Here is a 24,148-nt window from a genome sequence, read left to right on the forward strand (position 1 = left end):
GAAGGAAAATATTCCATGTCCTACCTTTAATTCTTTAGGAATTAAAATATGATTTAGAATTGTTGAAATGCAGCAACTATAAATTATCAGTTATATCTTTTAATTAAAAATAGCTTGAAGATAAAAAAAAATAGTAAAACTTTATAGTAAACACACTTAACAAAGTAGTTGCTTTGAATACTACCATCAGCAGACCAAATAATTGGTTACTGATAGTTAACTTAATCTACTTGAACCTTGAATGTCCACTCTGTTACATTCGCATTAAAGTATACAGGGTGTCCCAAAAGGTCGTTTACAAACTTAACATGCCGGTCTGTCATATTATGATGAACAAGATTTACATAGGAACATGTGTTCGCAAACGCAATGCTGGCGCACTACATGCACACAAAGTCGGACACTAACGGATGCACAACATGTCGCATATCTATTACATAAAGACGGTTTTTGCTGGTGATACACAACATTTTAGAATTTAAGCAAAGCTTAAAACAGTTGCTAAAATTTGCAGCCCGCCAGCTCTCATAACCACGTTGCAACGACAACGCAGCATCCGTGAAATCTTGTCAGAATGGATCGTTATTACGACGATCGGTATTTAGTCGTAGCGACGTGTGTATGACAGCTAAAGGCAGCAAATTTCAACAACAGCTATAAACCTTCCTGCAAAACTAAAATGTTGTGTAAAATCGGCTTTGTGTGATAAATATGCGACATGTTGTGCATCCGTTAGTGTCTGACTTTGTGTGCATTTAGTGCGCCAGCATTGTGTTTGCGAATGTATGTTACTATGTTAATCTTGTTCATCATGATATGACAGGCCAGCATGTAAAGTTTGTAAACAACCTTTTGGGACACCCTGTATAGAAAATTTATTAGACTTTTTCTGTACTTGCTTTCTCCGTCATAATTTTCACACTTTGCTTCCAGTTGACTAGTTAAATTTAGCCTGAAGAAACTTAACACACTTACACTTTTCAATTGTTGCCAGAAACAATGAAATAAAATCATAAAACTAAAGTTTTGTTAATAAATTTCGCACATAAGTTTCAAGGCCAACCTAAGCAAGCATACATTTATGGGTTCTGGCAATTAAATTATATAAGCTAAATATAAGCCTTTAAAATAAATATTTTTACTTATGTGAGATTCCTCGTGTGCTAACGGCACAATGTGTCAGGCCGATTCACTGTAAAGACGTTTAGAACAGACTTTTGGAAGGGACGTGTGGTAACAGGGTGAGAGACGAAGATATTGGGGATAGTCATCGGAAGAAAGAGGAGTGTGTTGTGGATTTTTGCCATTAAACTATTATGTAAGCTAAATATAAGCCTTTAATACAAATGTACCCTTTTTCGTTTTAACTTTTTCATCCAAAAGTTTTTCCCTTTTCTTTACTAATAATAAAGCTGAAAGTCTTTCTGTCCGGATCTTTGTTTGTCAGGATCTCTGTGACGCGCATAGCGCCTAGACCATTCAGCCGATTTTCATGAAATTTGGCACAAAGTTAGTTTGTAGCATGGGGGTGTGCACCTCGAAGTGATTTTTCGAAAATTGATGTGGTTCTTTTTCTATTCCAATTTTACGAACAAAATTATCATAAAATGGACGAGTAAATTACGAAATTATCATAAGGTGGAACCGTAACATGGGCACAAGCCAATTAGCGAGAAAATTCACCATACATTATTTGTAAATATACAGGCGAAACAAAAGACCTTTTAATTTTCTATTATGGGCAAAGCCGTTCGGATACCATTAGTAAATAATAAAATGAAAAAACTTTGAAATAAAATATTTCAAAAAATTCAAAATCTAAAGACTTTTTCATAAGCTAAATTAGCCCTAAAAAGTATGAAATAAAATAAGTATTTAATTTCTTGATTATAATGCTCAAAAATTTCAATTCATCTTAATATATTTATATTTACGTTAATGCTAAAGCAACCGATAAAGTTTAAATAAAAAATTTGATAGAAGAAATACGCGATATAGCAAAAGCTGTTTGTTCTAAACAATATACCGCCTGTTTCTTCTATCGAATTTTTAATTTAAACTTTACTGGCTGCTTTAGCTTTAACGTAAATATATTAAGATGAACTGAAATTTTTGAGCCTTATAATCAAGAAATCAATTATTTATTTTCTTGGCTGCTTTATCATTGACGTAAATATAAGTATATTAAGATGAACTGTAATTTTTGAGCATTATATTCACGAAATTAAATACTTATTTTATTTCATACTTTTAAGTGCAAATCAAGCTGATGAAAAAGTCTTTAGATTTTAAATTTTTTTAATATTTTCTTGAAATTGCAGACAGATTTAGTTTTATAAACTTTATTTCATTTTATGCTTGCTATGTCATTGTAACTTTTCTTAATGATTAAAAGCATTTATTTTTAAGGCTTATTTGTCCAATCTGTTTCACAAAGAGGGCAAAACATTTATGAACTCTTCATTAATTATTTATGTATAAACCATTAGTACTTTATTATATGCAAATAAATACAACCAAATATGATTAGCTGATGGAAATCATTGTAATCAATGAACAAAGTTCAACAGCTTTGGGCGCGATTCGTACCATTTTTGTTGGAATCAGCTTAATGTCTTGTGCAGAAAAGTGAACCGACATCCATCTAGTGTGTCTCCTTTTGCAGACCAGAGTATGAACGCATGTACAACTTTACTGTATTAGCGTGCCAGTTGAATGAGCCAGAAGAAGGGGTTGCCCCCACCGACAGCAGACAGCGACCCGACCAGCGCCTCATGGAGGCAGGAGAATGGGATGAAGCAAACCGTGTCAAGGTTGCCCTCGAAGAAAAACAGAGGCAAACAAGGAGGCAGAGGGAAGATGATGCAGAGAGGGCTGCCGCGGAAGGTGAGACATGTTTCTGACAATGGTTCTTCTGTACTGAGGCGCAAACCTTATGGGTGGATATAGATATGTTTAAAGGAGGGACAGTTGTTTTTTTAACTAATCTTTTACTACATATTTGATTTTTACGTGCTTGAGAAGGCGGGGGGGGGGGGGGTAAGCTGCCACAGCATTTTTATCTGAAGCAATTAAAATACAGTCGGACCTCCATATATCGAAGTAGCAAATTGCCGGAAAAAAATTCGATATATAGAAATTTCGATATATGGAAATTATCTTATTTTATCCTAAAAATCTCCTAAAACATTAAAATCAAAGCTAATTTTCGTGTATGAAACCTAATTTCTAATTTATACGAGCATTGGATAAAATAAAAGTTAATAATTAAAAAAATAACAGAAATTACATTTTTGCGCCTTTATACATCTTCATTCTTCGGCAATTCAACTTGATCCGCAACATTAAGAGACTTTCGTTTTGACAATGTAATTGAGAGAAAAGTAAAAAATTTAATCTTCTTAACTTGAATGATTTTTACTTCAGCTAAAACGACTAGGAACGATAATCAACAGACAAAAGGGATGACTTGAAACTGATTTCACAATGTTACTGGTCACAACTAAGATATCTGAAATAAACTTGAGGGAATTTAAGAATTCTAGAACAAAACGACGACCTACTTACACACCCTTCAACCCCAGATTCCTTATGAGTTTCGTAGCAACCTTTAGTGAACATAATTTTCTCACCTAACCTTAATTTTTCATAAGACAAACAGTCTAAAAAGGAAAAAAAATCTACGAATGTCTCGGAAAAAAATTCGATATATAGAGATTTTTTCGATATATAGAAACAATTTTTCTATGTAATGAACATAGAAATGTGCTGGGATTTCGATATATAGAAAATTTCGATATGTGGAAGTTCGATGTATGGAGGTTTGACTGTATAAAGATTTAGTCAAGGAATTCTCTGACCTGGAGGAGTTTCCTTTTTTGTCGAAAGAGGTATTCACAAATTGTTTCAGAACTTCATTTTTGTAATATAATTCTGAAGGAATGCTTCAAAACCCCCTCCCCCTAATATCATTGTAGGTTGTCTAAAATCGTCTATTTGAAACTTCAATTCTGAAAAGTTTCCGGGAGGGAGATTCAAACCGCATCCCTTTCCTTCAAAAATAGCCTATACTTGCATTTTAGGACTTCAATTCAAAAAAGTTACCAGTACAAGGCCCCTCACGGGAGGGGCTGTTGCCCCCCCCCCCCAACCCCTCCTCCCTTGTATCCGTCCTTGGCGAACCCAGAGGGTGGACTTGGGCCTGTTTGTAAAGATTTTTTTTTAATAAAAATGAAAAATGTACTGCCACAAAAAGATGGCTTGAAAAATATGTATCTTTAATTCATTTTTTTTCACTAGTTTAGATCAGTTTTATTCCCCAACCCCAATCATTTATTACTCAATTATTGCTCAAAATTTGTACAGTTAAACCTTGTTATCACATCACCCTAAGGACAGTTTGCAAAGAGTCGTCATAGCCGAGTGACATCTTAACCCAAATAGCTTTAAAATAACAATGTTATGCAATATTTTAAACAGATTCAAAAATTAATAGTTTGATGCTATTAATTAGATTTAACTAAATGCAACTTTGAATTATTGACAGATGAGTCTAAAATCATTTTTAAAAAAATACTTCATTTACTTTTTTTTTACTCCAAAAAATTTTCCAAAAGGAATTTATTTTTTGAGTAAAAATTTAAACAATCATACTTTCAATAAAGTTGACTTTTAAGTGAAAGAAAGAAAAAAAAATATTTCAAGTAGTTATGAGCAGAAAAGAAACCAATCGGAAAACTCATTAATCAAGAAAGACCACATGCTGGCAGCTTATGTTGTAGTCTTTGAAGAATGCTTTCTAATTCTCTTCTAAAGTTGAGTGTTCCTTTTCAATCCAATAATTGGCTCTCTCCTATGGGAGAAGTTTGCAATGTCCTTCTGCAGCTGTAAGTAATTATGGGTTTTCTCTTCCCTCTCTACTTCCTTAGTTCAGTTTTGAAAACCACGTGCTTTTCATTCCTTTCCACTGTCCCTCATGTCAAAGACAAATCTGTTGCTTTCAGAACTTGTGTACACGCCTAACCATTCTTCAGGTAGTAGAATTATCGCTTGACAAGATATTCTTACTACTATCATTTCCAGAACTTTTCACTATTTTAGCCAAAATAATTCAATTCAAAAGGTAAATTCGATCCCATCTGAGCAGCTCAAAGTTAGAGGTGTAGACTGGTATTTTTCTTTGGTAGCCAGTGGCTACCAACACCAAAAACTTTGGTAGCCACTTCAAATTTTTGGTAGCCAAACATACACCCACACACACACACACACACATATATATATATATATATATATACAGAAAAGACCGTTTATACATTTCTCTTTGGTACGTTTTTTGAATTGGTCCCTGCAGAATCCAATACATTTAAATGCATACCTATTGTACGTTTTTCCCCTTATACACTTTTTTCATACAGTCCCTTCAAAAACGTATAAACTCTGCTTCACTGTACATATATTTTATATATCTATGTATTAAAAATCTTAGCACAATAAAAATCAGTACCAGTGAAGATTGGTAAGTATTTTCCTTCTCTCATTGAAGAAATCTGAGAATGATTTGGATTGAAATAGGATGGAGGAACACATTAAGTTAAAAATCTAATATTTGTTTGACCTACTGGTTTCACTTTTCATGGAATCCCCCTAGCCAACATATTTGCAAATTTAAATTTGTAGGACCAAATTTTAAAATTCAAAACCACATAATAAAAACAAACTAGAAAAATATTTGTAGTTTGCGAACAAAAGGGTTTTTTTAAAAGTCTGAATTAGAATTGAACTAATAATAAAGTAGCTATCCACTACTCTAGAAATCTGCCTATCAACATACGACATTTAGTATCGTTTATAGAAATAATACATTTCAAATTCAACAGCAAAAAAAATGTTTAGATTTAATATTTTAGGATAAAATTAAATTGATTAAAATAAAGCTTGTAAAATAAATATATGAACAGGATTTATTACTTTTTAGTTATTAAAATATAACTTTCAATTATCAAAACTTCTGAAGTATTTAAAAAATGCAAAAAGATTAGCAAAACTGGTGTGCAATGTCGGCACGTTTCCCGAAAATAATTGCATTTATTATTTATTAAAATAAAACTTAAAATAAGCTGACAACTTCCGACTGCCAAAAAAATTAAAATATGTTGGTACAAGATGCAAAAAGAAAGCTAAAGCACAAGATGCAATTATCCTCAAAGTGCGATTCCAAAGTTAGCATGGCTCCAAAAATAAATTCTTTTATTAAAATGGAACATGAAGCAAGCTAATCTAAGGTAGCACACATCAAAATAACTTTTGCTTATCAAAAATATGAAGACAATTGTACAAGATGCAAAAAGATTGAAAATTCAACCACGAGGTGCAGCTCCCCGCGAAATGCGGTTACAAAGGAAGCATGGCTTCAAAAATAAATTCTTTTATAAAAATAGAACATAAAACAACTAATATAAGGTTGCATTTATCTAAATAACTTTCGTCTGTCAAAAATATTAGGATATGTATAAGATGCAAAAGGATTTAAAACTCAACCACGTGGTTATAGTTATCCGTGAAGTAAGATTACAAAGAAAGCACAATTCCAAAAATAAATCAAGTCTTTAAAATAAACATAAAAATAAGCTAATTTAAGGCAGCCTGTGCCAAAATAACTTCCGATTATCAAAAATATTAAAATCTGTACAAGATCCAAAGGGATTGAAAAGTCAACCACGAGGTGCAATTCCCTGCAAAGTACGATTACAAAGGAAGCGTGGCTTCAAAAATTAATTCTTTTATTAAAATGGTTCATAGACCAAGCTAATCTACGGTAGTATACGTCAAAATAACTTTCATTTGTCAAAAATATTAAGAAATGAACAAGATGCAAAACTATTGAAAACTCTACCACGAGGTGCAGTTCCCCGCGAAGTACAATTACAAAGGAGGCATGGATCCAAAAATAAATCCATTCATTAAAATCAAACACGAAATAAGCTAATTAAATTTAGCCTGCGCAAAATAACTTCCGATTTTAAAAAATATTTTTAATATTTACAAGGTGTAAAAGAATTGAAATCTAAATCACGAAGTGCAATTTTTCACACGAAGTACGATTTCAAATTTAATATGGCTCCCTAAATAAAAAGTCATGAAAATTAAACATTAAATAAGCTAATTTAACGCTGCATCTGTCAAAATATTTTCAGATTGAAAAAAAAATATTATATTAAAGTATTCGCAAGATGTAAAAGGAACAAGGGAAGCAGATTTTCGCGAAGCAAGTTGTGAAAAGTTTATGACACCGGTGTAAGTCGGCCACTTTAAAGTAATTTGGTACTTCTAAAAATTGATTTATAAATAGATAGCGTATTATACAGCAGAAAAATAATGTATTTGGTGCCATGTTTAGTTTGTGACACACGTTACAGTAATCTTCCCAAAAAAAAAAAAATTTCTATAATAATGAAAAATGAACTGACTTGATGCTGGTTGTCTTCGTTTTGAAGAACTGAAATAAAGTCTTGGAAGATGTATCCAATTTTATTCTCTTTGAGCTACCTCTACTTGCCATTTTCAACCTTTTAAAAAGTCATCAGAATGGACAGTATTCACCTGACGTCACTGCGGGTAAAAACCCTCACTGCAGTGCATTGTGGGAACTGTAGCAGACGAAAATCCGGCACTACAGCGTATAATAACACTTGCTTTTGTGTGGCTTATAAACTCTTTTTTCTATTTAAAAATGGGAGATTTTTTACGTTTCTAACTAAGAAACGCTGTAAAAGAATGATGAACGATTCATTTGATACGAAATACTTTCTTTATTATCGTATTTTCATGGGTTTAAGCCTCTTTGGTTCCTTATCACAAACATGGTGAAAACTCAAATTCTCTTTTTATTTTCTCCGTTTCTCGGCATTTTCCATACATTCGTAAGTCTTTTTAAGCTCTAAACATGTTCATTATGTGCATGAAGTCCAGTAATCCTTAAATAAAACGAGTTTTTTAGCACTGCTGACACTGCGTGATTGGTCAAAATACCGGCAGACGAACAGCTGATGGGACCGTTGCCAAACCGTGAATAAGGTCCATTTTACGTTTCCCCTCCTCAGGCACTGCAGATGCTGCGGTGTTGACCTTGATTGGGTTCGGGGATCATGTCTGCTGGACCCCGGGGGGTTTCAGTTTTCACCCCCAACCCCCTCTCCGAACAACGCTCTAAGCCCCGAACGCAGTGTAGGTGTAGCAAACGGGAAGTGGTCAACGAATCAGCGAGGAGAGGGGCAACATTTCAACTTTTCTTGAAAGTCAGTAAATGACGTCGCGTCTAGACGAGTGACTACCACAGCATGAAAAACTGGATTCGAAAGCACAGTGCAATCGATAACTTCAACTTGGGGGGATTTTTTTTCCCCTTTGGTCACCTGGTGGCGATCGGTGCTGAAATCTTTGGTAGCCATTGAAAATTTTTGGTCGCCAATTGGCGAGTGGCGACCGCTAATCTGCACCTCTACTCAAAGTGTCGTCGTTAACTGGAGCTTCACAGTAAAACACCATTATAAAATCCAGAGTCGCTTAACATTGAGATTACGAGCCATAACTTCAGGACTTTGAAAAAGTGACATGAAACCCTGGTGTCATGATAATGAGGTTTGACTAGTAGAATTTCTTCCACATTACAAAATATTGCCAATGGTTTTAGGGAGGTCATTACCCCCATGACTCGCCCCTTTACCTGCCCCTGAGATTTAGTAAGATTACAGGGTTTGCAACTGCTCTTAAATAATCAAATGTATGAGAAGAATCGACAACTCTGCTCGTTTAGTTAACAGCCGAATCAAACAAATAGCTTTTTAGAGTTTTAGATGTGCATAGTATTTATTCAAATGTGTGTAAATTAACCAGATCTGTCAATTCGAGTGGACTCTGAAAAGCTCCATGCTTTTATATATGAGTGGATGTGGTTTTGTGTCTTGTCGATAAATTTAGGTGGGAAAAGTGTGTTACTTGTTGAGTATACACACTTTGCTCCCCCCCCCACCCCCCTCTAAAGAAATTCTAAATGGCGGGCTTAGTTTTTACTAGTTCATATGTGCTTGCATGTCAACAGTGTAAAGCTTAAAACACATTTTATTTTGCGTTTCAGGTCGACCTTACGAGGGGTACGAACCAATCTGGTTTCGAAAGGTCACGGACCCCACCACCGGCAAGCCGGTTCACAAGTACACGGAGGAATACTGGCAGTGCAAAGAAGCCCAAGACTGGACTCGTTGTCCTGACATCTTCCTCTCAGACCCCTGACATCCCCCTCTGTATATGTTCCTCCTCACTACTCCTACTCCGAGAAATTTGTACATACATCTCGCCTCTCGCTGTGGTCACACGTAGAGAGAGGAAGAAGACGAGAAAGTGCACCAAGTGCTACGTGATGCTCAGAGGACTGCCCAAAGTAGCCTGCGCAAATAGAAATTATATGAATCAAAGAATTTTATCGTTTTGAACAAAAAGTCATTGTGATACTCAATTCAATTATTTCCTCCCTTGCCGTTTTCTTTTTGGTTTTCTCGTTATTTAGTACTTCGTGGTTGGTTACATTCCCGCTAGCATTAACCCTGAATTTTTCCACCACAAACATGTATTTTTTACATGGAAGGGGGAAGAAATTCATTCAACTTTTATCCAAAACTTTTATCCTCAGTTTTTGTATTTTGCTCATTTGGTTGTGTGACATCTACTTTGATAAAGAGTTTTATGACATGTGACTCTTATGGTCTTACAAAGCAAAATATTTAATCTTGATTTTGTAAAAGTAAGAAAAAAGCTTCATTCACAAACATTCAATAAAATATTGTAATTTAAAGTTTTGAAGTAGTTTCAATAAAAATGCTTTTATATTTCATTGAGAATTCTGAAGTATTTAATCAGTTCTCGTCTGTCACTTTCAAGTTATTGTCAGCATTGTCACCGTCTATGCTTGTATTCATGAATTGTTTAAATACTTTTTTAAAAATCCTTTATGCATGGTTAAATCTTATCAGCACACGCTTCATTAAAATTTAAATTTATTGCAGTACTTTTCCTAATTATGATTTGTTGCTTTTAATCTCATTTCACTTGCTCTATTCCATTGGTGTCCATCCCTTCCAAAGGCGATAGTGCACCCCCTCAATTGTCATGGAGCATACATTTAAAAAAAAAACAAAGCTCCCCCTCCAAATTAGAGCAAAATCCCTGTCAAATACCCTCAAAAGATTCAAATGCTGCAGCCTGTACCATAGACCCACCCGTTTGTGAGCACACTTCTCTGTTCTGAGCTAAACCTGAAATCAGTTGAATAGTGGATATATATTTTAAAATTCCTCTGAAAAGGTATTAATGGTAGGATTTAGGGCAAGAAGCGAATTTTTGCGAGCTGCTTCAAGATCAAAATAATTGTATGTGCTTTCATGAGTGATATATAATAGTTTTAAAGAGAAGAAGAATTCTTGATCGTAGTATGTTGTTTTTGCTACATAGGTATTATTGTTACTTTCTCATTAATGATTTTAAACATGTACGTTACATATGCTAATTAACCTTATAGCAGAGTGCTGCAAAGTAGAATGTGTGCTGTAAAACAAAACAGATAAATAACTGAATGGCTCAAAATGAATGAGGGTTGCCTGAGACACAGTAGTCTCACAAACTTGGCACTTGATAACAGGAATGAATCCAAAAAACTTAGCCACAACCTGGCAGAAAGAAAAAAAACTTTTCAAAAACCTGTTTGTTGCTCTGCCATTCCGCATTACCCAGCATTTTAAAAGAAATCCCCCTCCCCCTTTTTTTTAGAATGTTGGCAACTCCAAATTATTGACTCAATATACAAGAAATATCTTTGTTAAACAAAGCCTTCAAACAAATAACTCTTGTTAGTGTATCTTCTTTATTTAACTTAACATTAAAAAAAAGGTGTAGTTCTTGACAAAAGTTTTTTCAGATTAAATATTAGCATTTTTAAATAAAACACAAATCTGTCCTAGTAAACTACATCAGTTTCAGTTTAAGATATTGCAAAGTAACCGAATCATAGAAAAGGAATAAAATTGAAATTTTAAAAAGTGTTGCCACTTTGCTGTGAAATAAAAAATTTTAAAATGCAAACTTTTAATAAATGCAATTATATTGAAATCACTTAGTTTTGTTTAAAAATAAAAAAAATGAAACAACCCTAAGAAATTCAGTTGAAATACTGTTTAAAACTATACAGGTTTGAAAATCAATTGCTTCTAATATTTTGGCTTTGAAATCAGCACACTAGATGACATAAAAATGGAGATTTGTAACAGAACCACAACTTTTTTTTGCAAAAAAATTTTAAATCCTAATTTTATCACGAGACGTTAAACTACTCAGTTACAATTCTTTGATTTGACCCATTCTCACATTTACTGCTGAAACTTGGTCAGTGACAGAAAGATGAAGAACAATTTTTGGCATAATGCATATTATAAATTTGTTGGTAATAGTAATGAGATATTTCAAATATGCAGAATTTAATTGCTATGTGTCTTCACAACTTTCATCAGTCAATTTAGGGAAGAAAGTAAATTCATGAACTATGCAAAACATTTTTTCCTTCAACACATCGACTGCCATCCGGGGATAATTTGTAGCATGGTGAGTTTGGCTAAGAGAATATTTATGTTGTGGTTGCTGAATCTGCCATTTTGTACAGATTCAAATGCTCAGACATAAATCTATATATTTGACTTCCAGAAAGGTACCAGTAAATCAATGCCTTAGACCAGCTAACCACACATAGTGTCTAAAATAAGGTTCTCCCCCTTATCTTGTATATTATTTCAAGCTGTATCAGTAGAAAAAATCAAGTATGACCGAATGTTACCTTCAAATAGCAAAATTTGTCATGTTAAAGCATGGTTTGGATGTTTTATTGTGTAATGAAAAGTTACCTATCGTTAATGGTCTGACCACCGATTTAATGGAAAGGCAAAAATCTGGTTTTCAGGCGGAAATGGACGAATCTATTAGTTTTCGTGGATGTCAACATTTGGAGATTTATGTTAACCTCTAAATAAAGCGAGTCACCTTTAAATGAGTAGAACATGTGCATCAAATTTTTACTTTGCCCCCTGATTCAAATAGACTAGTCTTAAGTGGAAGTTTGCAAATTCCATAATATCTGTAGTCAAACTGTCGTTAGCTGGTTTACAATCTATTTCATCTAAATCAAAATTTGCTCCCAGATGCTTTGTTTTCGAGTCTTGTACTGCTCTTATATGCTTTTTCAATTGCAACTATTTAACATTTTTATTTTCATTATTTAACTGTTCTTTTTTAAAACTTTCATTTTTATATAAAAAACTTTTTTAAACTGTGATGTGGCTAAATTGCCTTTGTTCTTACACCAAAAAACTCAAAACATCATTAACAGTCCAAGTGTATACTAAGCCATTGGTAGTTGTTTTGTTAAAACCATTTTCCGAGTATTATCATAATCCCCCCCCCCCCCCTTGGGAATGTAACAAACTAGAAAGAACCTAAATTTTAAAACTTTATCTTTTACTAAATCTGCACGCATCATCCACTCTTGAGAGTAAATTTTCCAAGTGTATCTCAAATTTCTTTGCATCATTTCCTCAGTGGTATTTCTGTTGAAGACTCCATCTTTACAAAGTGGGTGCCTACCGAAATCATAACAAACTTATTGCCGAATTGTAATCAGAATGTTATTTATTTTGTGTGTTCTGGCCAGTTTTCAATTTTTTAGACTTTGAAGAATGCTAGAGCTTGCGAAGGTACATGAAATAACTCTCAAATAATAAATGATTATCTAAATGAAGAAGCCACTCTGCTTATTGTGTGTGTGAGTGCACACATTCAAGCAGTTTTCAGTGTTGAAATTAGTTAAGCTAACGGTAAAAGCATGTGCATACATTGAAATGCAATGAAATCCTGAATATGTAATTTTTGTATTTTCTACCCATTGTCGTATAGGTGGTTGTAACTGAATTTGAAGCGATGAATCAATGGTTTTTATCTTGTGCAAGTAAATACTTGCTGTTGTAAAAGGACAGAAGTGATATTTTTTCTGTTGTGATTCAACTTTATAAGAAATTTCAAACTATTGAGTACAGCGACTGAAAATTATATGTACACAATGTAATTTCATTATAAATGCAGATTATTTCCTAAGACTCAAGTAAAAAATTGTTCATTAAATGTGTTATTACAACTGTAATCAATAATAAAAATTTGAGTGTATTAGAAGTTCTTGATGTAAATATAGTTGCAAAAGAGCAGAATATTAAGTACAAAAATTCAAAAATGTATTTGCACACTTAACTTACCTAAAACAAATATGTATTTAATTTTATTCCACATTCTTGGATTTGTAATGAATTGAAATTCTTATAAAAGAACCTCATCTCTTCAAAAATCAAAAAACAAGCTTTTATTTTTAGAAATCATTGGATATCCTAATCATTTATTTTCCTGTTTATCATAAACACATGATCCTGGAAACAGCACATGGTATGAATCCCGGTAACTGAAACAGCGCGACGCTGCAACACTGGTCACAGATTTTTGAGGAGGCCTGCAGACTATTTTTGAATTGAAAAGATTTTTTTTTTATTTCTGCATGAATTTCAAATTTAAAGCAGAAAAATATAGTTCAAAGTGAAATTAAAATAAAAATAAAAAAAAAGGCAATTTAATGTATGCAGGGGCCCTCGGTGGCTAATAGGAAGAGATCAAAAGCACTTGCTCCCGTAGCGACATGTGCCTCAGTTCTCTAGTTTTACTTTGAAGATTTTGAGTTTTGTTTTACTCTTTTTATTTTAGCATTTTATTGTGCTTAAAAAGTTTTAACCAGAGCATTTTTAGTCTTCAGTACACAAGTTTCTTCTGTCATTGACATAGACCCCTTAGGGTGTAATTGGAGCACTTTATTCGCTTCTGCCTTTGGTGTACAATGATCTGAAATCACTTGAATTAAGCAATGTCTCAGATGCATCAAGAAATATACAAAGGTTCATGCATGATGTTACCTAGGATCACAACTGTTAACTCATCGTGGACTGGTTATGTTTTGTGTATCACATATAGTTAGGCTTGCCAGACGTCCCGGTTTTCAGGCAAAATCCTGGTGTGCCGACCGGTTTACCTCAGGTCCCGGAAAAAGATGAATTTGGTTAGGTGACCAAAAAAGTCTAAAGATAATTAACTGTGAAGATTAAGTTTGGATAATTTTTTTCTCATTTGAAGCATAAGACTTGGAGAAATTAACATGGTATCAGTGAAAGCACCGTAAAACCAAAAAAGGATCTTCTGAAAAAAATTCCTAGTGAATGAAAAATATATGTAAATATTGCCCAAGTTTTCATTCCTCTTTCAAAAAAGTATTTCTTCTAGCAAAAGTAACTAATAAATATTAACATGTGAATAATAAAATTTATCTGCTTGTGTCATTTATTATCACCCCTGATTTAGGTTCATAATTAGTAACCTCCCCCCCCCCCCCAAAAAAAAAAAAAAAAACATGCTAAAAACCAGCTTATGTTCTCTTTTGGGATGTTTGAGATCCAGAAATTCCAAAAATTTTGGCCTGACAACACATTCTAAAGCTGAAAGTTGATTTAAAAAATAGATAGCATTTTTAAAATGTTTAATTTCAATAATTTTAGCTAGCATTGTTCAAACGTTTTTACAGGGGGAGGGAGGGGGTAGAGCTTTATCATAGTTTCGAAAAATTTCACTCTTCAAAAAATTTTATTTCAGTCCAGTCCACTATCACCCCCTTTTGAATACTCGCGACCAAGGGGGGAGAGTTTCCGGTGTCCAGTTGAGCATTCCAGAAATCTGGCAAGCCTACGTATAGTTGTAACTTTCATATAGTCTAGTGGTTAAGGCTGTTTCACAAAGATAACCTGGGTCAATTCCCGACATGGTGAATAGGAATAACTCTACCACCTCACTTGTGTATGTAGCAAATCTTAAAGCTTCATGATTAAAGATAGGGAGATAAGTTGTAACTCTCATGCCATCTTTCTTATTTTTCATGAGCGTTTTAAAAGTTTGCTGCCACAGCTGAATATCATCTACATTTTCTCTCATACTTTATCTTGGAATGTCCATTCATATGTGACCATGAAAAAAGGACTTTCTGAAAGGGTAGGAAGAGAAAATTTGTCTTCCCCAGACTAAACCTTGCAAAATCTCTTAACAAGTCAAAACATATACCAAAATTTAAAATTTTTGAAAACTATTCTAATGTCCAAGACAAATTTAGGCATTTTAATGGCAGAAAGAAATAGCAAGTGATTTTGCATTCTGGGATCAAATTGTCTCATTTCTGTGTAAAAATAAAGTTGGGATTTCATTGCATTCCATTACAGGGTGGCCTCTGTTTATTCATGTGCTATATTTTTTACATTTATGTTCCATATAATTTCAGCTTGAAAAATAATATTTAATAGATGAATAACCGGCAGACTCTGTGATGTAAATGGAATATAATCTTGCCTTATATTCATAATTTACTTTTAAATCTAAATGGTAGAGATCGCTAATCAAGATAGTTATTATTGTATGTTAACTTAAATAGTGTAAATTATGAAATGTAAAAGAAATATAGAAAGTGTAAATGTAAATTTTTATGTGATATTTTTTTTTTCTCCTGTTTCTTTTTTCATATACCAAATTTGCTGCTATGGACTAAAATTTGTTTTAAAGTTGTAGAAATGTGTGCCTTCTCTAATCATCTTGCTCAAATTATTCTAATTGTATTCTTTTGTCGTTTTAACTTTCATTATTCATTAGGGATACAAAATTTATTCTAAAAAAATTTAAAAGCTTAGTCATTGTATTTTAATGTATATATTTAATTTGTGTTTTGATTGTAAAAAGAGTACTTCTTTTATAGAAATATTTTGAAACATTCAACTGCATTTTTCTTGGATGATTGTACAGTATTTTCCCCTCATTTAAAATTATGCAAATTCTTCATAAACTGAGACCTCCCTGTATAATTAGCTATGCAGACAATCTTCATTAAGAGTTTATGAGCCTTAACGTTAGATTCTTTTATCTGAACACATAAATGACTAATCTTATCTTTATTCTAAATTAGTATTTTATTTCAGATTCTGTTTTAAATAGACTAGTTCCTGAAGAAAGAAACCGAAATGAAATAATGCTGTGTTCTATATTTTTAAATAAAGTTTATAATTTTTGTTTCTGCAAAAATTGTGTGCTTACTCATATTGCATAAACATTACCAACTCCACTTTTTCAGTTAAAACTTGAAAAGCTAACTGGTCAGTAGAGCGGAGTGATATCAGAATTTTAATACTACAGTATATCGCTCTCCAATTATCAATATTTTCTATATTTCGATACATATTTAAACAGGTCAATTCAACATTTTGAGTGGGGGAGAGAGGTAGCAAAAATTATAATATCTAACTACACTATATGACCAAAAGTATTGGGACACTTTCAAAAATTCACGTTTTTAAGGATTTCTCAGGAAATAAAAAACCAATTGCTTTGTAACTTTTGTCACATAAGAAGTATGATCCAGCTGACATTTTCCAATAAAAGTGATGTCACCCTTGCAATTCGGGGATCAATCAAAAATTGAGAAAAACAAAACAGTTTTTTTTTTATCATCATTCATTGTAAATAGCTCTGTGAATTTCAGAACACAATTCGCTTAGTATGTACAATTTATTTTACATACTTTCCTAAAAGTATCGCTGATATTCACAAAGATATGAGCATTTCTTTCAAAACTACAAGTTTTATTTGAAAGTTCTTGGCTTATAACACGCGAAGTTTTCCATCGAAGCGTACCAAACTTTCAGAAAACTTGGCAGCACACAAGAGAAATGTAATACTAAAATTTGAAATTAAAATGTTGAAAATTTGATAAAACATGGACAATTAAAGCAATGTTTCACTGAGCATGCGCGATAGATAGCAATTTATAACTTTCATAAGCTAAAACCGAACTAGATTTCGCAACTTCCAAAAAAAATTCCATTCAATATCTTGAAAATGCAGAAAGTTATCAGCGATCTAATGAGCCGAACTTCAACAATTCTTGGATAGGCAGCGAGTCATGAGGGGTTGTTTGCAAGTTAACATTTGCTTGCAATCGTCTAGTGTAATTCATGATGAAAACAGATTACACAGGCTTACAACCAAAAAAATGTAATAGATTTTTAGACGCTGATTTCAGAAAAATTACGTACTAATTTTTCAGAAATTGAAAATTTCGATTTTCGTAGCCTTACCAGTAAATAGTGTTAAAGTTAAGGAAAAAGATGAACGTATAATTTAATAAGGGGCCGTGGTAGCCTGATCGGTAGGGCATTGGACTCGGGGCCGGAGGGGCTCGGGTTCGATCCCCGCTGGTCGAAGACCCACCGTCGTCATTAAAGGGGACTGGGCGACGTTAAATATGCTCGTGGTCTCAATGTCCTCCAAGTGAAACGATACCTCTGGGGGTGCTAGTACCAGGTAGCTATTAGCTCTTGGACTAGTTCTAAATTCTCATTAACTGTTCGATCCGGTGATGGTGCTGCCATCTATCGGTATATAAAATAATGGAGGCAAGGCACTTTGTATGTAGTCCTCGACATAAATGCAGTTGTAGTCATTTGTGACTCTTGAATAGAATAGAATAGAATAATTTAATAAATTGTCTTTATGACGAAAACTAAAGATTTAACTATCTCTGAGATAGTTTTATGAAGAAAAAAATTTTTTTGTTAATATGTTTTTTTTTTTTTTGTTCCAACTGAGTTATCTTAAAAATTGCTCTAATTTGTAGAGTAAATGAAAGGCCACGGGGAAGAATGATCATAGTCCACCATGCTCAAATTTCCCTCATTACGTTTTCGATCTTGAAATCTCGAATCGTTTCCAAGGTAGCCTCATTCTTCTCTGTTAAAACTCACTATGATGATTCTTGCCTGAATAATATTTTTCTTGAATATTGTCTGTAATAATCTTCGTGTTTTCATAGGTTAACCAGAGTTTTTTTAGAAAAATGGACTTTGATCGTTCTTCCCCGTAGCCCTTCAAATATGTTAAAAATCCTCACAGAAGTTCGGTTGTTATCATAAGATGATGGCTAGTTTATATTTATCTACCCCTCCCTCCCATATTTTACACTCCCTCTCTGCTTAATTACTCTTTAATCTTTGATTGAAACGATTCTGTGCAGAGCAGCACTTTTTTTTTCATATAAAGGTGTCATATTTTTGCAGCGTTCCTTTCCCAAAGCTGATGAGTGAGGCTAATTTTATGGTTTTCATATTTTTAAACTTGTAACCTATCAAATATACACTGCTTGACATTGAAAATGTAACATCAAGAAGGAGTGGTCACAAAGTGATGAAATTTGGAAAAAAGAAACAGCAAGGAATAATAAATGATCTTAATTTCAAAATGATAGGCAGAATACAGAACGAGAACGGCGTCGGCTCAGTAGGATGTAGGACCACCGCGGACAGCGATACACGAAGAAACACGTCTAGGCATAGAGTCAGTAAGGGTACGGATGGTGTCAGAGGGATGGTTCTACATTCCCTTTCAACCATTTGCCACAGTTCGTCTTCTGAACAAGGCAGGGACAGAGTCTACAAATGGCATCCAATCACATCCCACACAAGTTCGAAATGTGACAGGTCAGGAGAATATGGTGGCCAGGGAAGCATCTGTGTGCCTTGGAGAGCATGTTGGTAGATGCAAGCACTGTGTGGTCGGGCGTTATCCTGCTGAAAAATTGCATTAGGTAGCCCTTGAAGGTAAGGGATTGCCACTGGCAGCAGCACATTATCCAAGTATCGTTGGGCCGTCATAGTGCCCTGAATCCGAACTAGAGGTGATATAGAATTGTACACAATTGCGCCCCAAACCGTTATGCCACGTTGTCGTGCGGTGGGACGTTCCACAGTTACTGCCGGATTAGATCTGTCTCCACGTCGACGCCACACACGTGTGCGGTGACTGTCACTGGATAAACAGAAGCGGGATTCATCTGAGAACACGACATTTCGCAATTCTGTCATCCACGTCGCTCTAGTCCGGCACCATACTAAACGTTGCTGTCTATGTTGTGGGGTCAAGGGCATTCTTCTTAGCGGACGCTGTGATTGCAGACCACATGCGACCAAATGACGGGAAATGGTTCTGGTTGACACGGGAACATTTAGGGTATCTTGCACCTGCTGCAGAATCGAGGAAGAAGTGACTTGTGGGTCTGCTACAGCTTGTCGGTGGATGCGTCGATCCACGCGTTCTGGCGTCACTCTGGCTGCCCCTGCACCCCTCAATCTTACCACATTTCGTTGTTCCAACCATCTTCGGCACAGCCGATGCTCACATCCATGTGGGTATCAGCCGCGATTTGACGTACGGACCAACCGCCCCTTCTCAGTCCGATCACCACACCCTTCGTAAAATTGTCTATCTGCTGGAAGTGCCTTCGTTAACGGCGGCCTGGCATTCTCTCGTGTTACACGTATCCTGCAAGAAAAAAAAAATTTCTTCGATAATTCTCCAGTCAGAAATAACGACACGAATATTGCCCATTCTGCAAATTTCTTCCCTTATATCTTACTTTAGGTGCGTCAGAGAGCTGCGCATTTCACATCATTTACATAACTCAGTGATGTACGTCTACTCTAAAATTTTCATAGATTTCTGAACACTCTTTCTTGGTGTTGCATTTTCAATGTCGAGCAGTGTATATTAAAGGGCTACAAGAGCTCAGTGGCGCCGACTCCATGGGGCCTGAGGGGGGCCGAGCCCCCTCAAAAATATTTTTGAGGAGGCAGAGCCCCCCCCCCCCCTAATAAATCAAGAAAATTATTAGTCATTTTATGCTTTCTAAACTCATAAATTTATCTTTTATTTTCCTAGTTTGAAGATAGTTTACCTTGTAAAATACATTCAGTAATGAGTTAAAACAAATAATTATTATGGTAGTAAGCAGGTTAACTGAAAACGAGTGGTGTGAATAATGATGGTGTTACGGTGCTGCAAGCACACTAAGAATTTGTCCTAGTGCGCGAACTTACGGGTCAAGTCTGTTGCTAGTGGGCAGCGCTGCGGCGCGCTCATCTAAGTATTGCTGATCTAGAAAAAATATATGAGACTTTGATTTTGTATATTAAATGGGAGGCGTAATAGTTTTGAATGCTTTGGGAATTGTGTTTAAAAGGAAAACCTTCACAAAATGATGATCCTTTCGCTTCTTCGGAATCGACGTATATCAAAGAAGTATGAAAATAACAAAGCCAGCTGTTTACATCAACTGGACTCACATAGGTTCTTGCAGTTGAACAAGAGTGCTTGCTTTTATTAAACACTAGTGATACCCACACGGCTTTGCCCGTAATAGAAAAATCAAAAGGTCTTTTGGTTCGCCTATAATGTATGGTGAATTTTCTCGCCAGTTGGCTTGTGCCCATCTTACGGTTCCACGTTATTATAATTTCGTATCTCGCCAATTGGCTTGTGCCCGTTTTACGGTTCCACGTTATGATAATTTCGTAATTTACTCGTCCATCTTATGATATTTTTTTCCTTAAAATTGGAATAGAAAAAGAAACATGTCGAATTTTCGAAAAATCGCTTCGATGTGCACACCCCCATGCTACATACTAACTTTGTGCCAAATTTCATGAAAATCGGCCAAACGGTCTAGGCGCTATGCGCGTCACAGACATCCAGACATCCTCCGGACAGAGAGACTTTCAGCTTTATTATTAGTAAAGAAAAGAAAAGTGAAACAAATTTCGAAAAATCAAGTGAGTTTTTCAAAAATGACCTAGACATTGAGAAACTGCGTTTACACTTGAATATGTCAGCCGATATCACTTATGAAAAAACAACTAGTCTTAAAAAACATGCGTTAATTAGATTCGATTCGATTCCGAGTCACAACTGACTGCAACTGTATTTATGTCGAGGACTGCATACTAAGTGCCTTGCCTCCAATATTTTTTATACCGACAGATGGCAGCACCATCACCGGATCGAACAGTTAATGAGAATTTAGAACTAGACCAGGAGCTAATAGCTACCTGGTGCTAGCACCCCCAGAGGTATCGTTTCACTTGGAGGACATTGAGACCACGAGCATATTTTACGTCGCCCAGTCCCCTTTAATGACGACGGTGAATCTTTGACCATCGAAGTTCGAACTCAGGACCCTCCGGCCCCAAATCCGACACTCTACCGATCGGGCTACCACGGACCATAAGTTAATTAAATTACTTTTTAACAAAAATACTGTGCGTGTTTGTATTTATTGTTTCCTTTTTTCAAAGCCAAAAAACATGTGTCAGGCTTGTCAAGTTTTCGGGGTTCTAATGTTGATTAAATGACTTTAAAATGCTTTAAAAAAACTTTGAAGCTTACTATTTTTGATCTCAAATTTAGAAAATTTCCCGGGCAAATTTTTTGAAAGAAGAAAGCTATATAATGTACATTTCTTTTAAAGATTATAACTTCAATTCATGTCACTAAATGGTAGCAGTGCATAGGAAAGAAAAACAATTGTGGCTTGTGTCAAATCAGCCATTTTTGTTGCAAAAACTTCTCTGGCTTAAGAGAAGCATGCGAATCAATCCATTAAAATCTGACTTAAAATATATTTTAAATTTTCGTTGTCAAAAGTTTTGTTTAGTTGAAAGGTGTTACTTTGAGTGGGTAGAAATACATTTTTAACCCTTTTTGGATTTTTGAAATAATGATGGGTGCCATTGACTGGTGCTTCAGTTTTACTTTCTCCAGTAATTGGCACATGTGCCTATAAACACCAATGTGTTGTGCAATATGTCACTAGTTTCATATCTGATAATTTTGCAGCAACAATATTATATTGGTTCTACTATTGATTTGAATCCTTTAGAATACACTGTTAAATTTTTAAGAGAAACAATATATATATATATATATATATATATATATATATATATATATATATATATATATATATATATATATATATATATATATATATATATATTTATATATTAGGGTGTTCCTTATTTTTGAAGTTGTAGATATTTTACACGAGGCCCCCTCAATTTGTTCCATCATACAAATAAATGATCCATGCAAAATTTTAAGTCCATCCATGAATATTAACACGTGCCCCTAGGGCCCCCTTTTTTGAGTTTCGAAGAAAAAATTGCGGATTTTCTCATTTTCATGTAAAAATATTCCTAGATTTCAGATTTAAAGTAATTTTGAACCTCAATAGATGTTGCTACTTCCAGACCAACCATTCTCTCACTTTCATTCTGTGAAATTTTACATATTACATAGGGTACACGTACACCAATGGCCTTGGGACAGGCATACCGCTATTCGCGCACGTTTCAAACCGAGCGGCAGAGGAACATTTCTTTCCACCAAGATGGACACAAGGGATTCTAAAGGCCGTTAATGAATGGCCTAGGCCATAAATGAATGATTTTTGACAATAACAAATTGCCTCCTGCAGGCTTTGGGGGTGTTGATTTAGAAAATTTTCTGTGTATGTAATAGGTGTAGCAAATAGGTCCACTAGGTTTCCATGCTATAAATATAATTAATTACAATTATATTTTAATTCGCTGTTCTTTAGTTATATACTTAAATGTATATGCATTCTTATAATTTAAATTTTGAAAAATCCTCGATTACCCTACCATAAAAATCAACTCTATTTTCCATATCTAAAACATAAATTTTAAAAAAATTCCAGATCGGAATAATGTAAAAATCTATACTTTAAACTGTCTTCTATTTCAGTACATAGTCCTTTATTATCATCAAATTCCTCTTGCAATTCACAAGATTTAGAGATCGAAATGGGTATCTGTCTTAACCTGTTGAACCTTTTTTCTTTTTCTGGTCTACCACAACGCAAAAAAGCTTGACAAATATTGATATCTGCTCGCGTTTCATCGATGTTAGACAAATGCCATATTAGGGACAAAGATGCTGCTCATTTATTAACAGCCTATGTAGATGCAGTAAATTTAAATCCAAATAACCTTATGATCAATCGTACATCCCTTACGAGAGCAAGAGAAAATCTTCGAGAGGTAAAATCAGATTTAATAAATTTAAATTTAGATTTTTTAGCTATTCCCTGATATACAAAGCTACATCCAGATGTAACTGAAAAAAAAAAAAAAAAAAAAAAAAACGCCGATAGGCTTACCATGATAGCTTCAGGTCCCAATGTTGAACAGCTACTCAGAATTTCTGAGATATTTCTTCGGTTGTATATGATATCTTAGATGATTGTTCTTTATTGCTAACTGTTGAAGCTGTAGTGTTTTATACAGCGGCTTACAATACCGGCCGTATAAATTATGCATGTAATTTTTATAGCAAAAGCTGAACGGTGATATATTGCATTTGTATTGTTATCATCATGCACTTGAAATCGTACTGCAAAGTGTCTTTGAAGAAGTTCTTGCCTTTCTTAGTTCTAGACTCGATATTCCATTATTTAAGCGCTTCAAAATTCAAAAAGTACAGATATCCCTTAAATTCTAAAAGAAGAATTTGATGACATATTATTGTTCGTAGAAAGTGGAATTAAGAAATATTACAGAGAATTCTCATAACGTGTAATAATATTTCTTGGTGAAGTCCTCCCTCCTACAGGGATATGTTCTCGGCAACCTGGAGCTTATCTGTGAGCCAGATGGGTGGCAAAAAGAATTTATTGTTTGAATATTTTTATATTTAGGAAACAATTTAAATTGAACTTACATGAAGAGAATGCCCGTAAATGCTGTTTTGCAGTTAAATGTTGTATGAAGATATAGTTTTTCGCAGCAACCCATTCTAGGCCTTTTAAATTAATATAAAGTCTAGTAAAGTCAGACCAAACAACGTAAGTAGAAGCACAAATTTGTAAATTACAGCAGACACGTGTTTCGGCGTTACAGGGAACGCCTTTTTCAATGCAAAAAATAATGAGCTTATGGATGAAAAGACATCCGACGAAAGCCAAGAGCAGATAAGCATGCAGCTTAAAAGATAAAAACAGCGGATTAGCCAAACACCAATGACAAAGTTATAAACCGATCAGGAACCAATAGGAATGCAAGCAAAGGCCAGGAGCTTTCTCTTA

The 24,148-nt window shown here is 34.4% G+C and overlaps 1 protein-coding gene across 1 annotated transcript in view; it reads left to right on the top strand.

The window, feature by feature from the left end:
- Positions 1-16,239, top strand: part of LOC129227229 (oxysterol-binding protein 1-like) — a 54,665-nt gene extending 38,426 nt beyond the window's left edge. The window contains exons 11-12 of the mRNA XM_054861737.1: positions 2,666-2,886; positions 9,134-16,239. Of these exons, the coding sequence (XP_054717712.1) occupies positions 2,666-2,886; positions 9,134-9,288 (376 nt within the window). The 3' untranslated portion in view covers positions 9,289-16,239. The remainder of the gene's footprint in view (positions 1-2,665; positions 2,887-9,133) is intronic.
- The last annotated feature ends 7,909 nt before the right edge of the window (positions 16,240-24,148 follow it).

This window comes from Uloborus diversus, chromosome 8 (assembly GCF_026930045.1).
Source record: "Uloborus diversus isolate 005 chromosome 8, Udiv.v.3.1, whole genome shotgun sequence".
Taxonomy (NCBI): Eukaryota; Metazoa; Arthropoda; class Arachnida; order Araneae; family Uloboridae; genus Uloborus; species Uloborus diversus.